Source organism: Rattus norvegicus, chromosome 6 (assembly GCF_036323735.1).
Source record: "Rattus norvegicus strain BN/NHsdMcwi chromosome 6, GRCr8, whole genome shotgun sequence".
In the NCBI taxonomy this organism is placed as follows: Eukaryota; Metazoa; Chordata; class Mammalia; order Rodentia; family Muridae; genus Rattus; species Rattus norvegicus.
Genome location: NC_086024.1, coordinates 125,668,035 through 125,689,454, shown reverse-complemented (window position 1 = coordinate 125,689,454; position 21,420 = coordinate 125,668,035). Strand labels below are relative to the sequence as shown.

The 21,420-nt window shown below is 40.4% G+C and overlaps 1 protein-coding gene and 1 pseudogene across 5 annotated transcripts in view; one reads left to right on the top strand and one right to left on the bottom strand.

The window, feature by feature from the left end:
• Positions 1-21,420, top strand: part of Rps6ka5 (ribosomal protein S6 kinase A5) — a 178,143-nt gene that overhangs the window by 47,122 nt on the left and 109,601 nt on the right. For 3 of the 5 annotated variants that reach the window (NM_001395592.1, XM_063261972.1, XM_039112351.2), the window contains exon 2: positions 11,402-11,473. The exons of 1 other annotated variant lie outside the window; for it this stretch is intronic. In NM_001395592.1, coding sequence (NP_001382521.1) covers positions 11,402-11,473 — 72 coding nt within the window. Of the gene's footprint in view, positions 1-8,661; positions 8,754-11,401; positions 11,474-21,420 lie in introns of all 5 variants that reach the window. One more of the 5 variants, XM_017594169.3, reaches the window with a different exon arrangement.
• The window catches only part of Pcgf5l1 (polycomb group ring finger 5 like 1), a 45,808-nt pseudogene that overhangs the window by 2,342 nt on the left and 22,046 nt on the right, over positions 1-21,420 (bottom strand).

Here is a 21,420-nt window from a genome sequence, read left to right as displayed (position 1 = left end):
CCAAGTTCTCTTGCTCCCACCTCCCAAGCGCTGGACTTATAAGCATGTACCACCATGTGCAGCTGTTCCTCCTAATTTTTAACATTCTACATTGTTTGTCTTTTTCCTTATTCATATATGAGCTCATACATATACATACATTTACATTTAGTACTATATTGGTTTTTGGATCTAGAGTACCCAGATTGGTGAAGCTCTGTTCTGGATACTTCTCGAAGACTTGTTGTAAAAGTAATACTTAAACTGGTAGGTTTCAAGGGTAGGCTTCCCTTCACAAAGGCAGGCATTTATAGTCGCCTATCATGAAGTAGCATTCTGTCATGGAATGAAAGTTGTACATTGAGCCAAGCAAGTTCTGACGGAAATGTCACATGAAGTGGCCTAAATACCCATGTTTCTCATCCCTGTTAAATTGTTGTCTTCTTACACCAGAAGAGGACATCAGATCCCATCACAGATGGTTGTGAGACACCATGTGGTAGCTGGGATTTGAACTCAGGACCTCTGGAAGAGCAGCCAGTGCTCTTAACCACTGAGCCATCTCTCCAGCCCAGATCCTTTGTCTCATCCAGGCATCTGGAACTAACCCCTAACGACTCACAGCACCTCACATCAACAACCAGCTCATAAGATTGACTTAAGCAGAATAATGGGAGGCCCATGTGCTCCCTCAAATATGACCCTAAGAATCTCACAGTGGGAAAACCAAGTAATATCCCCCTTAACTATTCCTTTTCAGAGGCGTGACTTCCATCTCAGGGAACTCCTGCTTTCTTGCAGTGTTTGTCAGTAAACTCTCTGTTCATGCCTTGGTGAAGTTTTATGGCAGAGTCATTCTCCCCAAGTGTTTCATATAGCACATATTATATTTTTATATGCATATATTTATTAAAAAGTTTAAAACAAAAAAAAATTGTTGTCTTCTCCCTGCCCGTGCCTGTGCCTGTGATCTCATGGACAGTCCTTTATAGTTAATTGACAGAGGAATAGAACATTTAGGCCTAGCTTATAATGTTTTGGCTTGATACTCAGGTACCACATCAAAGAGGCATTTGTGGCTTTACCGATTCTTTCTGCGACGTCCCTGAGCAGTAGTGAAGGGATTTTAGGGGTGGGGGACTTTTGAGTATGGATATGGATGTTCACTTTGCTTGGAAGGAATAATGATCATATGGGTGTCTACACTAACTTGTGGACTACATAGCCATTAGTTTGGCTAGCTAGTCTGGTTAGATGGAACTCCATTAGAAAGTGGAGACTAGAAAACCTGATGACATTTGTGGTTAGTGAGAACAGTCATGATGATATTTGTGCCATATATCAGTCAGTACCCACCAAAATTTTGAACTCAACTGAAAAGGATATTAATAATCAATGCCGTATGGTTCAAGAGACGGATGAACAAAATGACTGTGGTAAAAAGGGTAGGGATCATGCCTGGACTCAGTAACATGATTGTTACTCATGCAAGCCAGTGTGGCTACATCTGATGGCAAGTATGCAGCCTGCTTACAGCAGAGACCAGCACTGACACCCAATGTAACAACATTGCTCAGAGTGATAAGGAGTCATCTAGTGGCAGTTTGAACTGCGTACATCATGGAAGGGGCAGCATTTGTTCTTACGGGATCCCAGTTTCATCTCCACTGTGTTGACAGATAGCCCCTTAAGGGAGAAAGGAGTTTGTTTCAGCTTACAGTTCAGGGTTACAGTCCGTCATTAGAGTTGCAGGGAGGGAAGTCAAGTCAGGAACTTCCAACAGCTATCACTTCTATTCTAGACCTGAGAGACGGAAGCACACACACAGACTCACTGGCTTTCTTTTGCTCAGCTGGATTTCTTCATTGTAAACAGTTTAGGATCCCTGCCTGGGGAATGCTCAAGCATCCTTCTGTTGAGAATCCTAAAAAAGGAAAGACCCACCCCACCCTGCGTTAGAGTGTCTCAGTCTTCACTCCTCTGTACCATCCTGCGGCCTCTGACTTCAGCACAGCTTCTCCTTACTCATGTTTTCTCTGTTTGCTTAGATTCAGGTGGTGGCTAGTGTTGTAACGTTTCCTTTTTTTTTTTTTTTTTGTCCATCTCTTTCTTCTTGCCTTATAACTCCAGGTAATAACTATAGGTTTTCCTCATTTGTTTATTTATTTGGGGTGTGTGTGTGTGTGTGTGTGTGTGTGTGTGTGTGTGTGTACACCTTTGTTCAGATGTCTGCACAGAACTTTAGTTTCTCATCTAGAACGAGCGTACCAGCCCTTTGGGATGTTCTGCTATCATTTTACAATCAGTATTGAAACTCCAGAATTTCCTGTTTACATTTAACATAGCTATTCCCCAAACTTAACATCTCCTGTGCTTTGCTATGAGACCCTCTCAGTCTGTTTGCACTATAACAAACAGCTGGGTTAGGCATTGGTAAGCAATATAAATTCGTTTCTCAGGGTTCAGGAAGTTCAAGATCAAAGCACAGGCAGGTAGGTGTCCAGTAAGAGCTCTACATGTAGGTAGCCTTCTTGCTTTGTTCTCACATGGCTCTTTCAAGCTGCTGTATAAGGGTAATTACCTCACTCCTGAGGGTGGAGCCCTAATTACTTAAGAGCACCATCACTTAGTACCATCATGTTTGAGGTTAGAGTTACACATTCATTTTTTTTGAAGGTACATGAATATTCAGCCCATAGCTGAAGCCAGTAGAGAAAAATGGCTGAGCAAGTATTTCTGTAGAAAGATATTAAGGCCCTGGTGTGTGCCAGGGAGTGTTCTACTTGGGTTATATTAGATGCTCTTTTAGCTTTTTTGTTTTTTAAACTCTGCACACTGATTTCCATTGTGGTGGTACCCACCACAGGATTTCAGTGAATCTTTGAAAGTGATGATCAGATATTTGCTTTTTGTAGTTTCAGCATACAAGGCAGTTATCCAGTGGTTTTGTGTTTGAACTGAACACTACAATGATTCTTGGATTCGTTCTTTCCTCCTCATTCTAGTTTGTATTCAGGCCAGACTCTTACTCAAATACATACAGCTTATTGCAGTAACCTTGCCATCTTTCAGCACCGAGATTTTCTTTGCTCCATAGTGTACTATTGCCAGAGTAATTTTCTCTGAAGCATTATTTTTAGCATGTTAAAAGCTGTTATTACTTACAGATTTAATTAAGACCAATTAGTTGGACATTGTAGGTATTAAGTCAGTTAGTCTTTTTTATATTAGAAAACTTTCCCACATAACGTAGTTAATGAAAACTGCCCTCCTCATCTACTAGGGAAATAATTACTCCTACCTGGGTGCTTTATTCTGGCATCCTTCTCCCCTATAATTCCTCAGCCGTTCCTCCACCTCTTTTGTCGTATAAAGATCTGAATCCAGGGCCTTGATGCACACTAAACAGATAGTCTACACTGAACTGTACCCCTTCAGACCAACCATACGCACTCGGATCTGTGAACTTTTCTAAAATGAGTGGATGAGGGCTGGATATTGACAGTGACCTTTCTGACTAGTTCCATGTGATAATAATACTTGACATGTTATAGAGTCCATTAGCCTTCTAATTTATATTTCTCATATAGCCATGCAAATTTAATATAGGATCAATTGGTTAACCAAATCGGGGTTCTAATCATATAGCATGAAGCATTTGAAATGGCTTCAAAAACACCATTTCTACTTGAATTTGAATTTTCAGGAACACATTAAAAGAATTAAGCTTCTTCTTAACTTTAAGTGAATAATCAAATGGAGGTAATCAAATGATTTTATCACTTTGTATTACACGTGTTTAGCAGAAATTATGGCAACATAATGAAAAATGTGTTTTAGTGATCGTTTTTCCACAAGAGTGGAGAATTCTGAGTTAAACATTTACAACTTAAGAAAAAGTTTATGGTGATAGGTATTATAAATTATATTTGATAATTGAATTATTTAGAAAGTTGGATTAAGAAACTATTAATCAGTCACAGATTTGTGGTTGAAATATGCCATGAAGAATATGGTAAAAATTAATGATAGTTATTTTTGAGGTATAGAGTTATGACATGTTTATTTTTAACTTTTACATTATTTTACTTATCTATATTGGTGGTGTGTGTGTGTGTGTGTGTGTGTGTGTGTGTGTGTGTACACGCCCTGTGGGTGCCAATGCCTGAAGAAAACAGAAGGATGTAAGGTCTCTTTGAGGTGGAGTTAACAGCTGGTTGTAAGCTCAAGGATGTTGAGAACCAGACTTGGGTCCTTTTAAGAGCAGCACATGTTCTCAACTGCTGGCCCATCTCTCAAACTGCAAGGTGTACTTTAAACCTATTCAATAGTATCTTGTTTGGTTAAGCAGTGATCCTGGATAATAAAAATTATTTAAATATGGGGCGAAAGTTTTTTTTTAAATTACATCAGTTTTGATCTTATAGCTACCAGGATGGCTATATAAATAAAATAAAATAGCAAATGCTGGTTAGTCATGGAGAAATTGACTTGTGCAGTATTGCTGGGAATCTAAAAGCTATGTTACAGCCTTGATGGAAAACAACATGGAAATTCCTAAAAAGAGAAGTCAAACACAGAATTACCAGTTGCACATCCACTTTCTCTAAGATTTCTGTCTATATAATGTTTAAAAGCAGTATCCATGTTCGCTAATAATTGGAAAGCAACCCATGTGTCTACTGGCAGATAACTTTACAAGCAAATGTAGTGTGTACATACAGTGATACACTGCTCAGTTTTAAGAGGAAGAAAAAGTTGATACATGCTTTAACATGGATGAAATTTAGGGACTTTATGCTTAGTAAAATCACAGACACAGGAGGTGCAGTATTGGTTGTCAGGGCAGCGGGGTGGAGGAGTCGCTGCTTACTGACCGCAGGCCTTTCAGTGTCAGGAGATGGAAGCTCCGCTGGCGGCCGCACAGCAGAGTGAACGTGGTCTGTAACAGTGACTCGCACACTTACAGTGACTAAGTGGATTTTCTGTTACGTGGATTTTACTACAAGACGGATTGAAAAGATAGGGCAGTCATAGTTTCCCAAACTGCGTGTGTACTAGTATTAGTATATATTTATCAAATACAGACAGGGCTGAAAGAGTCAAATGACGGTGTAAGGAACTAATTTTCTCTTTTTCTCTCTCCCTTGGAGACAGGATTTCATTTTGTAGCCCAGGACAGTTTCAAAATTGCAATCCTCCTGCCTCAACTCCCCAGTGTTCGGGCTATAGACATATATCACATCTTGCTTAAAAACTAATTCTTTTAAACCTATTATGTAATGACAGTTTTTTCTTTATGACTTGTTAATAAATCAAACTGTTTTAAAAGTGAATCATTTTAGTGATAGTTTGAGTTTTGACATTTAAAAAGCATCATTTGATGTGTCTGTGAAGAGAGTAGTTAAATTCCATTTACTGAACCGAAGAACATGCGTTTTAAGAAAATAATGCTAATCAAGAAGTAAAGGATTCTCAGCATGTTTTGATGATAAAAGTATTTAGTTAGACTTGTTTTGGGAAAGCCTTGAAATTGTTTACTCATCTCTTTTTCTAAGTAATATTTAGATTAAGCTAAGTAATGTATTACTTTAAAAAAACCTATAAATGCAGGGCGCGACATGGGAGTAGAAGCAGAAAGATTGTAAGAGAGGATGCAAGACACAAGGACACAGTATCTTCCAGTAGCAGTAAGACTGACGGGACACCCAGAGACTGGTACACACACAGACACTGGCAGCATTCACAGGGATAACACAAGTTCAAGCCAGACATGGATTGGGGTGAGGGATGTCTGGGAGGAGACTGGAGGAGAGGAAACTGTGATCAGAGTGTATTTTAGGGGGCTGGAGAGATGGCTCAGTGGTTAAGAGCACTGACTGCTCTTCCAGAGGCCCTGAATTCAATTCCCAGCAACCACACGGTGGCTCACAACCATCTGTAATGGGATCTGGTACCCTCCTCTGACCCACAGGCATACATGCAGGCAGAACACTGTATATATAATAAGTAGGTAAATCTTAAAAAAAAAAAAAGAATGTATTTTAGGAGTTTTCATTCAGAAAATTCTATTTATGTGTTTTTAGGTAGGGTCTCACTAAGTAGCCCCACCTGGCCTGGAATTCATTTTGTAGACCAGGCTGGATTTGAACTTGAGATCCTTCTGCCTCTGATTCAGTTAATTAACAATAGAGATAGGCTTGTAGGAGACCTTAGAGAAATTTAAAATATTTTAATCCAGCTTTACTAATATTTAAATGCTTACCTACGGTGGGTACCACATTCAGTCCCAGCTCTGAAAATCTGATGAAGCTCACACTCCTGTGTACTAACTGGCTAGCTCCAGTTTATGTTTTTAAGTCTGTTGATGCACTTTTTTAAAAAAATTGTTGAGTTTCATAAGGGGGTGTATGTGAGGGAAGGAGTCAACTCTTTTAGGGTTTAGGCTAAGGAATGGTTTGGTGTCATTTTGCTGTTACAACCAGAAATGACCAGACTCTGATCTTCCAGGCTACTTTTAGCCCTCAAGAGCCACAAGGGACCCGTCTGTGCACAGCAGCAGTGCTGCTGGGAGTCAGCGTACCATCCTCGCAATTGCTGTGTGTGCTTCCAGCTTGTCAGTATAGAGCAATTATATGAACTAACAGGAAGTTTTAGGCTTATAACCCAAGTGTGGCTTTCTCCTTCCTGACCAGCTCTGTCTAGTCACAATCTCAGGACCAACCTGTCTAGGCGTGTGGCTTATAGTGCTTGAAGGGAGAGAAAACAGTTAGTGAACTCCAGTTGTCTTATTCAAGCTTCTGCAATAAAAATACCATTGACCTACAAGTTGGGGATGGGGGCTTATGTCACAGTACTGATGTGCCCAAGCAGACTTGCTGCTGACTTGAAGCTAGCTGAATTACATAATTTTAGGCCTACCTGAACTACATAAAGTGAGTTTATGTAAAGTGACTGTGTCTAAAACCAAAATATGTTCCCCAGTAACAACAACACGTTCAATAACCAGCCTTGACTGCCTTGTGGGGACTGAAGTGCCCTGGATCAGACCTTGTCAGCTGCAGTCCCCAGCGACCGCTTTCCCACGTGGCAGAAAGCAGAGCAAGAAAAGAACAGATTCTTTCCCATCTCATTTAGAAAATTCTTTTTAATTTTTGACAATTTTTAGATGTATGTAGTATATTGTGAACATATTCATCCTGTTATCCTCTTTCAAACAAACAAACAAACAAACAAACAAACAAACTGGTCAAAACATAGTATCAGGACAACTACATCTGCTTTGTTGTGTTCATACACCCTGAGGAAGAAGAACAAGAGAACCTTCTCTAAGAAGTCAGGCCATGCTGGAAATGAGTCAAAACTCCTCAAATGGGGCAGGGAAATGGATTAACAGGTAAAGGTTTTTGCTGCAGTCACTGAGAACCTGTTTGATCATGGGACCTACATGGTAAAAAGGAGACCTGGTTACCAAATGATATGTTGTAATTGTCACATACATGCCACAACACATACACATAAGTCAGTAAGTAACTAATAAATGTAAAAAGAGAAGACCTGTGTAGTAGCTGATCTTTTTTTAAATTCCTTTTATTTATTTATTTTTTTACAGTCTAGTTGTTGTCCTTCCCCCTGTCTGCCCTCCCACAGTTCCTTATCCCACCCCACCGCCCCCAATCCCCAGGCCTTCCCACTACCTGGAGCCTTAAGTCTTTTGAGGTTAGGCAAGTCTTCTCCCACTGAGGCCTGACCAGGCAGTCCCCTGCCCTATATGTGTCAGGGCTGGGGGTTGGGACAGCTTGTGTATGCTGCCTGGTTGGTGGCTCAGTGTCAGAGATCTCAGGGGTCTGGGACTAGTTGGGTGTAAGTATCTGTGGCTGTCTCAGTCAGCAGCTGATCTTATTAACATAGTAACTCTAGGGGCTGGGGATTTAGCTCAGTGGTAGAGCGCTTACCTAGGAAGCGCAAGGCCCTGGGTTAGGTCCCCAGCTCCGGGGGAAAAAAAAAAACATAGTAACTCTACCTCCCCCCACTCATGTATTGAAGACTGTAATTTTGAGTTTTATTTCAGAATTTTGGGCTTAAACAGGCTTACCTCTCTTACCTGTGGGGAGGACTAGGAAAGGAATGTGCTGGAGGCATACTCTGAGTCGGAGAAGGAATAGAGGCTACACTTACTATCCTCTTAGAACCACAGCCACAATAAAGTACCATCTCCTTTGTGGTGGGAGAAAGGACAGAGCACAGTTGTAACTGCTGCAGCCATGCTGGGGCTCTGGTGTCTTGGTCCCAGCCTAAAGCTCATCTGAGCAACATGGTTTGGGCTTACTAAGCCTTGTGACTGTCTCACAGATATAGAAGACAGTTAGGAGTTGGTAATGTTTATTTCACCTCTGAGGTGAAATAAAATCTGTAAATATTTCAAGTCTTATTCAAATAGTGATAGTATTATTTGGAAGTTTGAGATCTTGTTCTTGAGGCTAACAATTTAATTAAGAAGAAAATACAGTTTATTTTTAGCGCTTTGTGTTCAAAGGCTTTAATTGTACTGACAAACAATAGCATAGAAGTGAGAACTATTTAGACTCACATGTTTGAGTATGTGTTTGTTTCAGAATCTATTATATTGTAATACAACATTACTATTTGCTTCTTTAAAAAAAATCCTGTTCCCTGTCTTAGTTGTTGTTCTGTTGCTGTGAAGAGACACCGTGACCAAGGCAACACTTATCAAAGAAAGCATTTAATTGGGGTCTTGCCTACAACTTTATATGGTGAGTTCATCATCATGGCAAAAACATGGTGCTGGAGCAGTAACTGAGAGCTCTACCTCCTGACCACAGGACGCAGGCACGGAAGTGAGGGAGTGGGCTGCAGACACTAGGCCTAATGTGGGCTGTCAGAACCGCAAAGCCCACAGAGGCAGCTTTCTCCAGTACTTTTCCAGTAAGGCCATGCTCCCTAATCTTGTCCAAACAGTTCAGCAGCGGGGGGCTAATCATGCAAATATATGACCCTGTGGAGGCCTTTTTCATTCAAACATACCCCAAACAGAAACCTTAGTCATGGTGAGCTGGTTGGACCCATTGATCTGCTTAAGACTTACTGATCCCTTTAAAATTTTTATATTAAAATAATTAAAGGGAGCTGGAGAGATGGCTCAGTGGTTAAGAGCACCGACTGCTCTTCCAGAGGTCCTGAGTTCAATTCCCAGCAACCACATGGTGGCTCACAACCATCTGTAAAGAGATCCGATGCCCTCTTCTGGTGTATCTGAAGACAGCTACAGTGTACTTATATATAATAAATGAATAAATCTTTAAAAAAATAATTAAAAACTTAATCTAAAATATAAATCTAGTTAAACTTTGACAAAATATTAAAATTACTTACTGCCTCAAACTTGTAACTCTAAAATTTTGTACTTGAGCCAAATTTTCTTAAAGTTATTGATGTTATTTCTCCCTCTGTGAAATGAGCCAATTCAAGCCAGATTAGGTTATATTGAATGCAGGTTTATTGGGAAGCTGCTCTTGGGCAAGTTCACTGGTCCCAAGAACCAGGGTCAGGGAAGTCACTATGGGGAGAGAAGGTGGGAAGAGAAATAGAAAGGGTGTGTGCATAGAGAGAGGAGGAGGAGGGGGAAGAGGAAGAGGAAGAGAGAGAAAAGGAGAGCACTGGGAGACCAAAATATTTTGATTATATAGGGAAGAACCTCTGGGGGAAGGGCGGCCCAGTCCCTGGGCTGGAGAGTTCAGGGTTGGGGGCAGGGTATGCCAGGGAGGGACTGAGGGATGCTGGGAGAACCTGGAGGCCAGGTCTACTTTGGTATGTAAAATATGCGCCTCAGTCCCTTGTCCCCAGGTCTGAAACCAGTTATAGTCTCAAAGTTTATTTATAAATACTTGACTTGTATACATCAATTATTCTTTGAATTTACTCTATAAGATTTGACTCATTCAGTCCTCATTACAATCCTGTGAGGTAGGTCTCATTCTATTTTTTGTTATTAGACATTTTGAAAGGTTTGTATGCTGAACAGCCTTTATACTCAATCTGCATTCTGTCTTTGTTTTATCTGGCTTACATAGCTGTTTATATTCAGCCGTCAGTCCACCTTACCTTTTGAATGCTTTCACATTAGATTGTAGACACTGGTTAGTGTGCTATAGGCATAGAGTTTGTGGCTGTTGTTAGTTGTCCCTATCTTATATTATTGGGAACTGACACATGAAGAAGTAACTCGTTGAAGGGGGCACAGCATTTTGGTGGTAGATCTAGTAGTTGGATCAAACATTATTGACTAATTCTACAGAAAGCTAGTTCACATAATATCCATAGGCATTATTATAAAGAATACTTTGTTCAATAAGTTTAAAAAATGCAGTATCTCAGCCTTGAAGTACAAGATCTGTGAGGTCCTATGGGAAAGAAGCCATTTAACTCTGCTAAAGCCAACCATTTTTCTTTTTTTTTTCCTACCAGAGTATCTTATTCCCCACTTTTCTCCAAACAGCCTTTTCACATGTAATTAGACAGGACTAGAACCCAGCGGAAACACTATGAGAAATGCTCACTTTGAACACATCCTTCTTTTGCTTATTCAGGAGAGAGTATGTTTTGAAGAGTGTATATTTAAGCCACTGCTAAAATTGTAGAACAGACAGGAATCTTACAGTTTTCTAGCTACTGTACTCACTTCAGAAGGGGGACTGAGAGTGTGTGCACATAGCTCATGCCCATATCCTTAGTGACACAAATGGAACTAGAATGTAGCCCAGGATGTAGTATGGTCGTCACACACTTAGTATTTGTTATGTAAATAAACACTTATCGATCTATACAGTTTTCACTACAAATCTAACTCTGTATTATAACTTTTGTTTATTTTTAGACTTAATGTTGATGTAACCTATGGTGCAAATAATGTCTAGTCACTACACTTTTAAGAAAAGCATTTCTCTTTCTTCCTTTCCTTTCCTTTCCTTTCCTTTCCTTTCCTTTCCTTTCCTTTCCTCTCCTCTCCTCTCCTCTCCTCTCCTCTCCTCTCCTCTCCTCTCCTCTCCTCTCCTCTCTTTTCTTTTCTTTTCTTTTCTTTTCTTTTCTTTTTTCTTCTTTGAGACGAGGTTTTTCTATGTAGCCCTGCCTATCCTAGAACTCACTCTGTAGATCAGGTTGGCCTCAAACTCAGAGATCCATCTGTGTTCTCCCCATCTCCCACCCTCAATGCTGAGATTAAATGCTTGTGCCACCACCCAGTGGTTTTATTAAAATTAAGATACAAAATACAACCATACAATTTAACAAGTAATTACATATAAAAAGCCCAGGTTAAGAAACAACTTTCTGATACTCCCAGAAGTCCCCAGTGACTTCTCTTGTTGCCAACCCTTTTAATTTTCTTTCTTTCTTTTCTCTTTAGCCAACTTAACAGGACATGCAGAGAAGGTGGGAATTGAAAATTTTGAGCTGCTGAAGGTCCTAGGAACTGGAGGTAAATCTCAGGTTTATTCCCCTTTTTAAAGAACAACAAATACTTGTTATTCTGTGACATAGGATTGATATCCTTCATGCAGAAATCGTTGACAGTTTTAGAAGCATGAGGAGTCCAGTAAGAGAAGTAAAGACTCTCTTTTGCCTGGTTCAGTCCCAGTGTGTGAGATACCAGGGCAGCATTAACAGAGTCTCAGGCTAGCCTGAGCTATATAAGCCAGGGCAGCATTAACAGAGTCTCAGGCTAGCCTGAGCTATATAAGCCAGGGCAGCATTAACAGAGTCTCAGGCTAGCCTGAGCTATATAAAGAAGACCTTATCCCACAAACAAGCCGGCGACAAAGAAAGCCTTTTTAATCTTCTGTGCTGAGAATATAAATTAGTCTTTAGAAGTCTAGCATATGTAGAAAGCTTATTATATGCCAGCACCTTATAAAGTGATTTATGTTGATTGACTTATAATTCAGAGCACATCATTGTGATGTGAATAAGTCAGGATCCTTCCCTTCATTACCCCAACACTTAAGAGTTTGGCTAATTGAAGCCTAGTTCTATTTATATTCCTTCGTCTATGTAAGATTGAAATGATCTGTATTCATTAACATTTTAGAACGCTTTTCCAGGTCATAAATTAAAAACAGTCACAGAGGAGAATATACTCTGTACAATTATATCATAAAAACAATTATATTAATGCCTACTTGTATTCACATGGAGGAAAACCTCTGGGATGTATCCTGAAACAGTAACATGACATGATGCCTGGGTGACCTTGTATTTTGGGCTTTATTGTTTCCCGTGTGTTTGAAAATTCTCTGCCTCAACTGTTGCTCAGAAGTCGGGCTGGTCTTGCAGGCATCGCATGCAGACCCTGTACTCAGAAGAGCTGTGCAGTGCAGTGCCCCACTGTCGCTCCTCTCTGCTTAGTTCACAAGCTAAGCCATGCACTGAGGGCCTGTCCTGGCCCCGGAATGTCCTGCTCTGCAGCTACCGCAGCCAGGAGAGCTTGCTGTTCTTATTCTCCTCTCTCAGGTCCTGTTGAAGACACTCTCAGCCCTGTCCTGTCCTTAGCAGACTGTGGACACTTCCATGGAAGGAGAGGCAAGGCCTTAGAGGACAGACCATTTTTCTTTCCCTTTGAAGTTTAACTTCGCAGGTTAAGCACCTGCCTTTATAGATTTTTCGGGTCTGGTAGGACGTTGCTCCACCAGCAGGAGAGAAACCTGGCTTCTATCATCGCTTCCCTTGCTCTGGTGTCTCATAGGTTTGTATTCACATGAACAAATTCTCTTTAGTTAATTCAGTGGTGAGCTTTCGTGCCTTGGGACCTGTCATACGAAGGTTTTATAGCCATCTGTAGTTATTTAGCATACGGTATAGAGCCTTTATAAGTACCAGTGAACAGGCCTGGCGGTGTAGTCCTACCAGCTAAGGCTCTGATACCTGAAAGGGTCTGTGTTAAATCAGAGCCCGCTCACCTCTGGATCGTTTATAGAAGTATATTTTTCAGGAACAAAATTAGCTCTACCTTACCTGATCCACAAGAAAGAGTGCTTTTTGAAATATCAAAGTGATGTTGGTTATCCCTAACTTCGTTTCCTGTTTCAAAGGTACCTATCTACTCAAAGTCCAAAAGCAAGTCCAAAGCCATGGCAAATGGACTCCCTTAAAAATAGTGTTTGCAACATATTGTCAAAAACCTTTCAGGTCGAGTTCTGCTTGCAGAGTGTGTTGTGTTTTCATAGTTTCCTTTTGGTGACAGCTTAATTGAAATAGGGTTCATGTACCATGCGCTTTACCCATGTAAAGTATGCAGTGTGCGCGTCAGTGTATTTAGAGCTGCACAGCCATAGCCACAGTCGGTTTCAGAGCTTTTTTACTTAACCTCAAATCCTTTAGCTGTTACTTTGTAAGCTTACCATCCTCTCTGTCCCTAACAACCACTAAGTTACTCCGGACAAATCCACTCGTATACTATGTGGATTTGGGTGACTGGCCTTTAGATGCAGTGCAATGTTCTCTGGGTTGAAGCACGTTATTCTGGACATTTCTATGAGTAGACTCGTATACTATGTGGATTTGGGTGACTGCCTCTTTGATGCAGTGTAATGCTCTCTGGGTTGAAGCACGTTGTAGCGGGTAGCACTTCTTTCCCTTTGTGGCCCAGGAGTTCATTGTAGGACTCTACCACAGTTCCCTCATCTGCTTATCAGCTCATGACAGTGAAGGTTAGCTTTACTTGTCAACTTGATAAAACCTGTCATCCCCTGGACCGAGAGTCTCAACAGTGCATTCATTATCTGCCTTAGGTTGGTGGTGGGCTGTCTGTTGTCTTAAGTTAATTGATGTGGGAAGACCAGGCCCAGTGTGTGTGGCACCATTTCCTAGTAGAGGTTCCTGAACTGTTTTAAAAGTGGAGACATTGAAATAAGCAAGCAAAAGCATGTGTCTATTGCTGTCTGCTTTGACCATGGGTGTGTGGGACTAGCTGTTGGTCATTCTTGCCCTGACTGCCCTGCTATGATAGAATGCAACTGTCAGCTGCGATTAGCCCCTTTCCCTAAGTAGCTTTTTGGTAGTGTATTTTATCATAGCAGGAGTGAGACTAGGACAGTGATCATTGGAGTTATTCCCACTTTTTTTTTTTTTTTGTTCTTTTTTTCGGAGCTGGGGACCGAACCCAGGGCCTTGCGCTTCCTAGGTAAGCGCTCTACCACTGAGCTAAATCCCCAGCCCCTATTCCCACTCTTTATCTGAGAATTGTAAACTTGAGTGCTGTGAATATCAGACTCAGAATTTCATGTCAACCTAGGTTTCCGTTTCTTGGGTATATTCCTAGGAGAAGAGTGCCAGTTTAAATAGCAACTCTGTTTAAGTTCTTGAGGAGCTGCTAGACTGTTTCCCAAAATGTCTGCACCATTTATATTCTCGTGAACACTGTGTAAGGGTCCCAGGTTTTTCACATCCTTGTCAACATTCGTTATCTAATTTTTATCATTCTACTACCTGTAAAATCACTTAGGTTAATCTTCAAGGAAAAAGCCATCAATAGTTTTTGTTGCCTGGCCAAGTGATTAAATTGTATTAGTGGACTTATTGTCCATTTTTCAGTTGTTTTACAAAAAGTCATGCATAATTTTAAATATTTTGCATAAAGATTATGTAAATTTCTTCCTAAATTTTCTCAGTTTTAAGTTGTCTTTGATGTGACAGTGGTTCTGTTTGTTCACTGAAGGTTGAGTTTAACGATTCGTAAATCAGAAATCTGAGGCAGAAAAATATTACAAGTATAAATTTCACTTTTCGTCCATGTTGTTGGAGAGTTTGTAGCATATTGATGTTTTGCAAAGGTTCTCAGCTATGCCAGAGTTTGCCAGCAGAGCAACCAGGAGCTCTCCCATTGCGGGTGAAGGGAAGCTGGACATTGCCCCAGGATAGTTCTCCCCGGTACTTAGCCCACGGCCCATTCGTCTGACTCCAGCCAAGGAGACACTGGGAACTTGTCGGACTCCCAGATGGCTGTGGCCTCTGTCTATTCATGTGTAGTTGATGTTTACCTGCTCATTTGCTGATACCTGAAACCCAACATCCCAAACCCTTGGCACCCCAGGATAAACCCAGTGTGGCCATCTTTAAATGGAAGGCACAGACCGATGCTGGGGCCTAAGTTACAGGAATTCAGTAGCCCTGGCACACCTTTTTCCTATTTATTGCTATTTCAGGAACATAGGCTTTGGATAAATATCTCCCCATTCATCACTGCCTTTATTTTATTTGCAGGAAAACGAAAATATTTCATAAGTGAAGTCCACTATATAATACTTAATACAAAGATCTTAATATAGAGATTTTTTCTTAACTATAATTTCCTATCACGATCATCTGCTTTTTTGTTTTTAATCCTTTGCTGGCTTGGAACTTGCCATTGTAGACCTGGCTGGCCTCAAACTCAGAGATATCCATTTACTTCCTCCATGAGAACTAAGATGGAAATTTAAAAAATACTCACTCATAGTAAAATACTGAAACTTCACTCATCTAACACTGCTAGTTTTCTAACCTCTTTGCATTCATTAACTATTATTTAATGAGTACTCTAAGGTTGATGAGTTTTATAGAGCTTCATATGTTTAAAAAATAATAATTAGTAGATTTCCTTTTGGGTAACATGAACATCAGTGCTGCTTGGTTTAAACTGAGTGTTTTATCTTGATGATTAAGCTTAATCAACTCATCACTAGGAAACATTATTATTCCATAAAAGTTGTCTCAGTCTCTATTCGCCATTTGTAGTCATGACTTTCCTGTGGCTCTGATCAGTTACCTGGCAGATTATTAGGTAGAGGGAGGAAGGTTTATTTTACTTAATTGTATCATGGTGAGAAGGCATAATGGTGTTCATGGTGGCAGGAGCATGAGACAGGCAGCCTGCTTACATCTTTTTGGAGAAGAAAGTAGGGAGCAAGTGCTTTGCCAGATACTTAGGAGAGACTATGATCCTCAGGATCCATCCCCCAGGGACTCATGTCTTTCCGCTGGACCTCATCTTTTAATGGTCCTAAACCTTACAAAACAGTCTCATAATTTGGGGACCAGGTGGGGACACTGCTTATTCAAACTGTAGTACCATGTATTCAGGCACCTTTAAATTAATTCCTAAGCCCTAACCATCTAAGAGATTCAGGGATCAACTCCAAAATACACCAAGGAACATGCCAACTAACATATGGGACAGTTAGGACAATGTCAGGAGAATGTCTTTAGTAAACTTTGAAGTACAGGCTGACAGGAACCGGATGTAGATCTCTCCCGAGAGACACAGCCAGAATACAGCAAACACAGAGGCGTATGCCAGCAGCAAACCATGGAACTGAGAATGGGACCCCCGTTGAAGGATTCAGAGAAAGGACTGAAAGAGCTTGAAGGGGCTTGAGACCCCATATGAACAACAATGTCAACCAACCAGAGCTTCCAGGGACTAAGCCACTACCCAAAGACTATACTTGGACTGACCCTGGGCTCCAACCTCATAGGTAGCAATGAATAGCCTAGTAAGAGCACCAGTGGAAGGGGAAGCCCTTGATCCTGCCAAGACTGAACCCCCAGTGAACGGGATTGTTTCGGGGAGGGTGGTAATGGGGGGAGGATGGGGAGGGGAACACCCATATAGAAGGGGAGGGGGAGGGGCTAGGGGGATGTTGACCTTGAAACCAGGAAAGGATAACAATTGAAATGTAAATAAGAAATACCCAATTTAATAAAGATGGAGAAAAAAATACAGTGAGAACCATTTTTTTCTTGCCTAAATTACAAGATAATTAATTCCTTATAACTTTTAGACTTATAGCAAACTTATTTAAAGAATAAAATAGTATTATTTCATGTTGTACTTGACACAGAACACACTGCATTATAACTCACAGGCACAGAATTCTTAGGTTTCAGATGAATCTAATCGATCTCATAGGTCATTAGCACTACTTCAAACAGAGCAACTTACCAACAGGCAGCATCTGCAAATAGTTCTTACTCCCTATAGTTCTTAGGAAAAATGTACTTATTCTTCAAGCAGTTACATGGATATCATAAAGATGAGGTGTACATCACAATTTGGTGAAATTTCATACCAATCCTTCATGCTTTTCAACCTTTTTCAGAAGGCAAAAGCTTTTAAAAAATGTTGGAATTTTCTAAGCACAGCTCACCTCCTGGTATTAGTAAAAGCTGGAACCCATTAGCAGTTTAAAAAGTGACTGAGGCCAGCGAGATGGCTTGGTGGATAAAGGTACTTGCTGCCAAGATGACCACCTGAATACATGTGTGGAAAGAGAACTGAACGTTGTCTTCTGACCTTAATGTGTGCAACACACACATGCACTAAAATGTTTGACAGCCATCTCTCAGCTCCTTCTAATGCTTGATGCACAAAGAAGTCTGTGCAGGGTAGTGTGAGTCAAAGTCCTCAACTTGTCTAAACTTCTCTAAACTTCCCTTCGGTTTTGATGCAGGTGACCGTTTGGTAATTCACCTTGAGCACATTAAGATGGATACGATGCAGGATTGCCCAGTAGCCAGCTGAGCAGTCTCTCAGAAGTGTAGCCAGGCTCAGTAAAAGAGCCCATAGGCCACAGCATCCATCCATCCCCCTCATATTAACCTCTGGTTAATTTGTCATGCCTTGCACATATAGCTTCCCAGTAAATACTGGAGGAATAAATACGAGTTTATTTGCTTCGTGTTATAGGACTTCTGTAGTGATCCTTGAGTATTTGAAAGTAGACTACTTTGTATTTTAGAGATTATGTTTTGGAAAAGAATTTAGATATTTTTCCATATTAAAGTGTTGGAAATGTCAGCCTTTGTTAAGCTCTTTAGTAAAAGCAGGAGTTAGCATAATTAGCATAATTAGCCAAAAGAAACTGTTTACATAGCTTAACCTCTGCTTTCATCAGTTCAGTTACTTTCCATCTTACTTCAGTAGAAGTATACCAGTTACTTCAAAAAGAAACTTGCAGGAAAACCTTTATACCGAGGTCACGTTTTATTCCAGATATGGATAAAGCTACCTGACACTTAAGTCAGTGGTAATAGATGACTTCTGACATCTACTGAACTTTTAAAAACATTCTATGGAGATGAAATATTAGTCTTCATGTCACATTTTTTAGCATGTAGCAAGGCTTGTAAAATTAATTCTGTTTCTTGATATGGCAGTTTTATATATGGCGGAATGTTCTAGCAGAAATGAAGAGATACTTTATTTTCTCTTTTAGGTTAGATGACAGCTAAGATGTTCTGAAAACCCCTTTTATTAAATTCCCAAAGTGCCAGATAAAATATATTTTAAAAACTAGGTCTGCCACTGACTGCATAGGTTAACTGACAAGAATAAGGAAGACCCTTAGACTCAGAAGAGTAAATGGGAGCAAGGATGTAAAGAACTAAACAAGCTCCCTGAAGACAGAAGTTTTGCTGGGAAGTCTCCAGGAAAGTGAACTAGTTCTTACATTTGCAATTTGCATGCTTGGTATGGTAGATATATCTAAGGCACAGGAGAGATACCACTGCTCATTAAAAGAAGAAAAAAATCAGCCTGCCAAAGGGTGAAAAAGAAACTTTCTGGCTCAGCATTGGCTCGAGAAATGCAAGTCCTCTGAGCATGCTCAGCTAGAGCAGTCTCCACAATATATGCTATGTAATAGCTAAAGTCATACAGGAATCCAACTTAGTATTTTATAGAAAAAGAAAACATTAATCCTCTCAGGAGGAATGCACTCTTCGCACATCCCTTTCTATGTAGAGGAGTGTCTGTGCATTTGTGTGGGTATGTGCACAGGTGTGTGCCTGTGTGTGCCAGCCATTAGTTGCCATGAGATGCCTTCCAACCATTCTCACTTTTTCTTTTTTTTTTTCTAAACCAACCTCTTGCTAAGCCTGGAACTTCAACTATGCTCTCCCCAATGAGCCTATTTTTGCCCCCTGCACTGAGGATGCAGACCAGTGCTGCTGCACCCAGATTTTATATGTTTGGGGATTTGAACTTAGGCTTTCTGCTTGTGGGCACTTTACAGACTGAACCATCTTTCAAGCCTTTACATAGATATTAAAGGAAGTTCTAGAGAAAGTTCTATAGGTAAAGATAGTACTATAACCATTGCAGACATCCAGGAACAAGGCAATAGGCTGGAGAGAATGGAAATAACAAAGCAACATAGATACAGGTTATTTATTTTAGATTTGAGGCCTGATGTAAATGCTTATGGTTATTTTAGTAACTCATTTCAGTTGGAAAATGTATTTTTATGGGATAGAATATAATGTTTTCATTTATTTATACATTGTGCACAGACTTACTAAAGATAATAGTCTAACATGTTCACCTTTTATAGAAGATGTGGTAGCAATATTGAATAGACAACACACTATTATCTTTAACTGTGGTTACTATGCAATACAATAGTGTAGTACTAAAGCTGTTTTTTAAGCATGGTATGGTGGTGTACACTTTTAATTCCAACACTTGGGGAGCAGGGTACGGTAGATCTCTGAGTTCAACACTAGCCTGGTCTACATAATTAATTGCAGGGCAGCCAGGGTTACATAGATAGGACCCTGTCTCAAAAGACAGACAACAAACAAATGAAAACATCAGCAAGAACAAAAGTTATTCTTTCAGATGACTTGGAGCTATATTTTTTCGTCAACATCTCAGAGGTTTTTGACTGTAGTAATAAGAACAGAAGTAGGTTTGGAGAGATGGCTCAGCAGTTCTTGTCCTCTTACAGAGGGCCCAGGTTTAGTCCCCAGCATTTCTTATGGTGGCTTACCACCATCCATACCTGCACTTGCAGAGATGCCCCCTTCTGATTTCCTTGGGTACAAGGCCACACAGTACATATAAATATGTACGTGCAGGCAGAATACTCATATGCATAAATCTTTTTAAAAGGAAAACATACTCTCTGGCACTTGGGAAATGAGGAGAGGAAGACTACGATTTCAGGGTCAGCTTAAGCTATATCAAAAGAGAGAAAATAAAAAAGAATGAGTCAATGAACAAGACATGCTAAGGAAAACTACTATGCATATTTTCATCTCTCATTGTACCCAAGTTCAGTTCCTAGCACCTACATTGGGTCCCAAACTGTCTGTACTCCCAGCTCCAGGGGATTTATACCCTCTCTGGACTCTTATGTACAAATGGACAGACACACTCACACAACCTCTGTTCCCCCACACACATACATTTAAATAAATTTTCTAAAGGACTCTTTAAGGTATAGATCAGCAGAATACTAATTATTTAACCAGTACTACAATTATAAATGGAAAAAATTATTCAAAGGATAAAAACTAAATTGTTAACTTGAAGGTGAGATAAAGGTAAAGAGAATGAATGATTTGGAAGACAGACTTGAGAAAAAGATGCAGATTATATAATGGTGGGAAATGAACGTATATGAAAAGTGGGGTTCAAGCAAAGATGTAACAATTGTCTGTCCAAGAGTCACAGGAGGGATAACAGAATGAGGAGAGACCTGTTCAAAGGATGACAGCTGAGTATTCTGAGAATTAGGAAACAAAGTAAATCCTCAGCAGACAAGTAAAAAGAAATTCTTCTGTAAATAAATAAGGAAGCCGGTTGAACATAAGGGCTTAGAGATATCCCAAAAACAGCAATGAGATACTTTTTGAAAATAATGATTGTTATTTTTCTTTTAAAATTTTTTTCTCATATATTACATCCCGACCACAGTTTCTCCTCCCCTCTCTCACCCCCTCCCTCCCATTCCCCTCTGCTTCCCCTTAGAAAAGAGTAGACCTCCCAGGGACATCAACCAAACATGGTGTATCAAGCTTTGATAAGACCAGACACATAACATCATTTCAAGGCTGGATGGGGCAACCCAGTTAGGAGAAAAGTAGGCAAGAGTCAGAGCCATCTCCCTTCCCACTGTTAGGATTCCTACAAGAACCCAAGCTACTCATCAATAACATATCTGCAGAGAACCTAGGTCAGATCCCCACGGGCTTCCTGATCTCCACCAGCCTCAGGAGGTTCGGTCAGTGGATTGTGTGGGCCATAATCAGTTTAACTCAATCATAATCATGGTCTTCAACAGGAGCCATAGAAAGATCTTTGCAGATTCTACAGTGAAATGACTGTCCATCTAGAATTATGTCTGTAGCTGAACTGTTCTGGACAAAATAGATTATGTATGTATGTATGCATGTATGTATGTATGTGCATGCACATGAACATGTGTGTGTGAGCATGTAGGTGTGTGTGTGTTGTAGCTCCTTAGCTCCAGCCCACATGTGTTTTGAGGCAGATCTCTTGCTGGTGTGGAGGGACTCACTAAGGAAGGAGGCTGGCTGGCTAGCAAGCCCCAGGAATTTCCTCTCTGCCTTCCCAGAACAAACGTGCTGCATGTAACCATGCTTTGC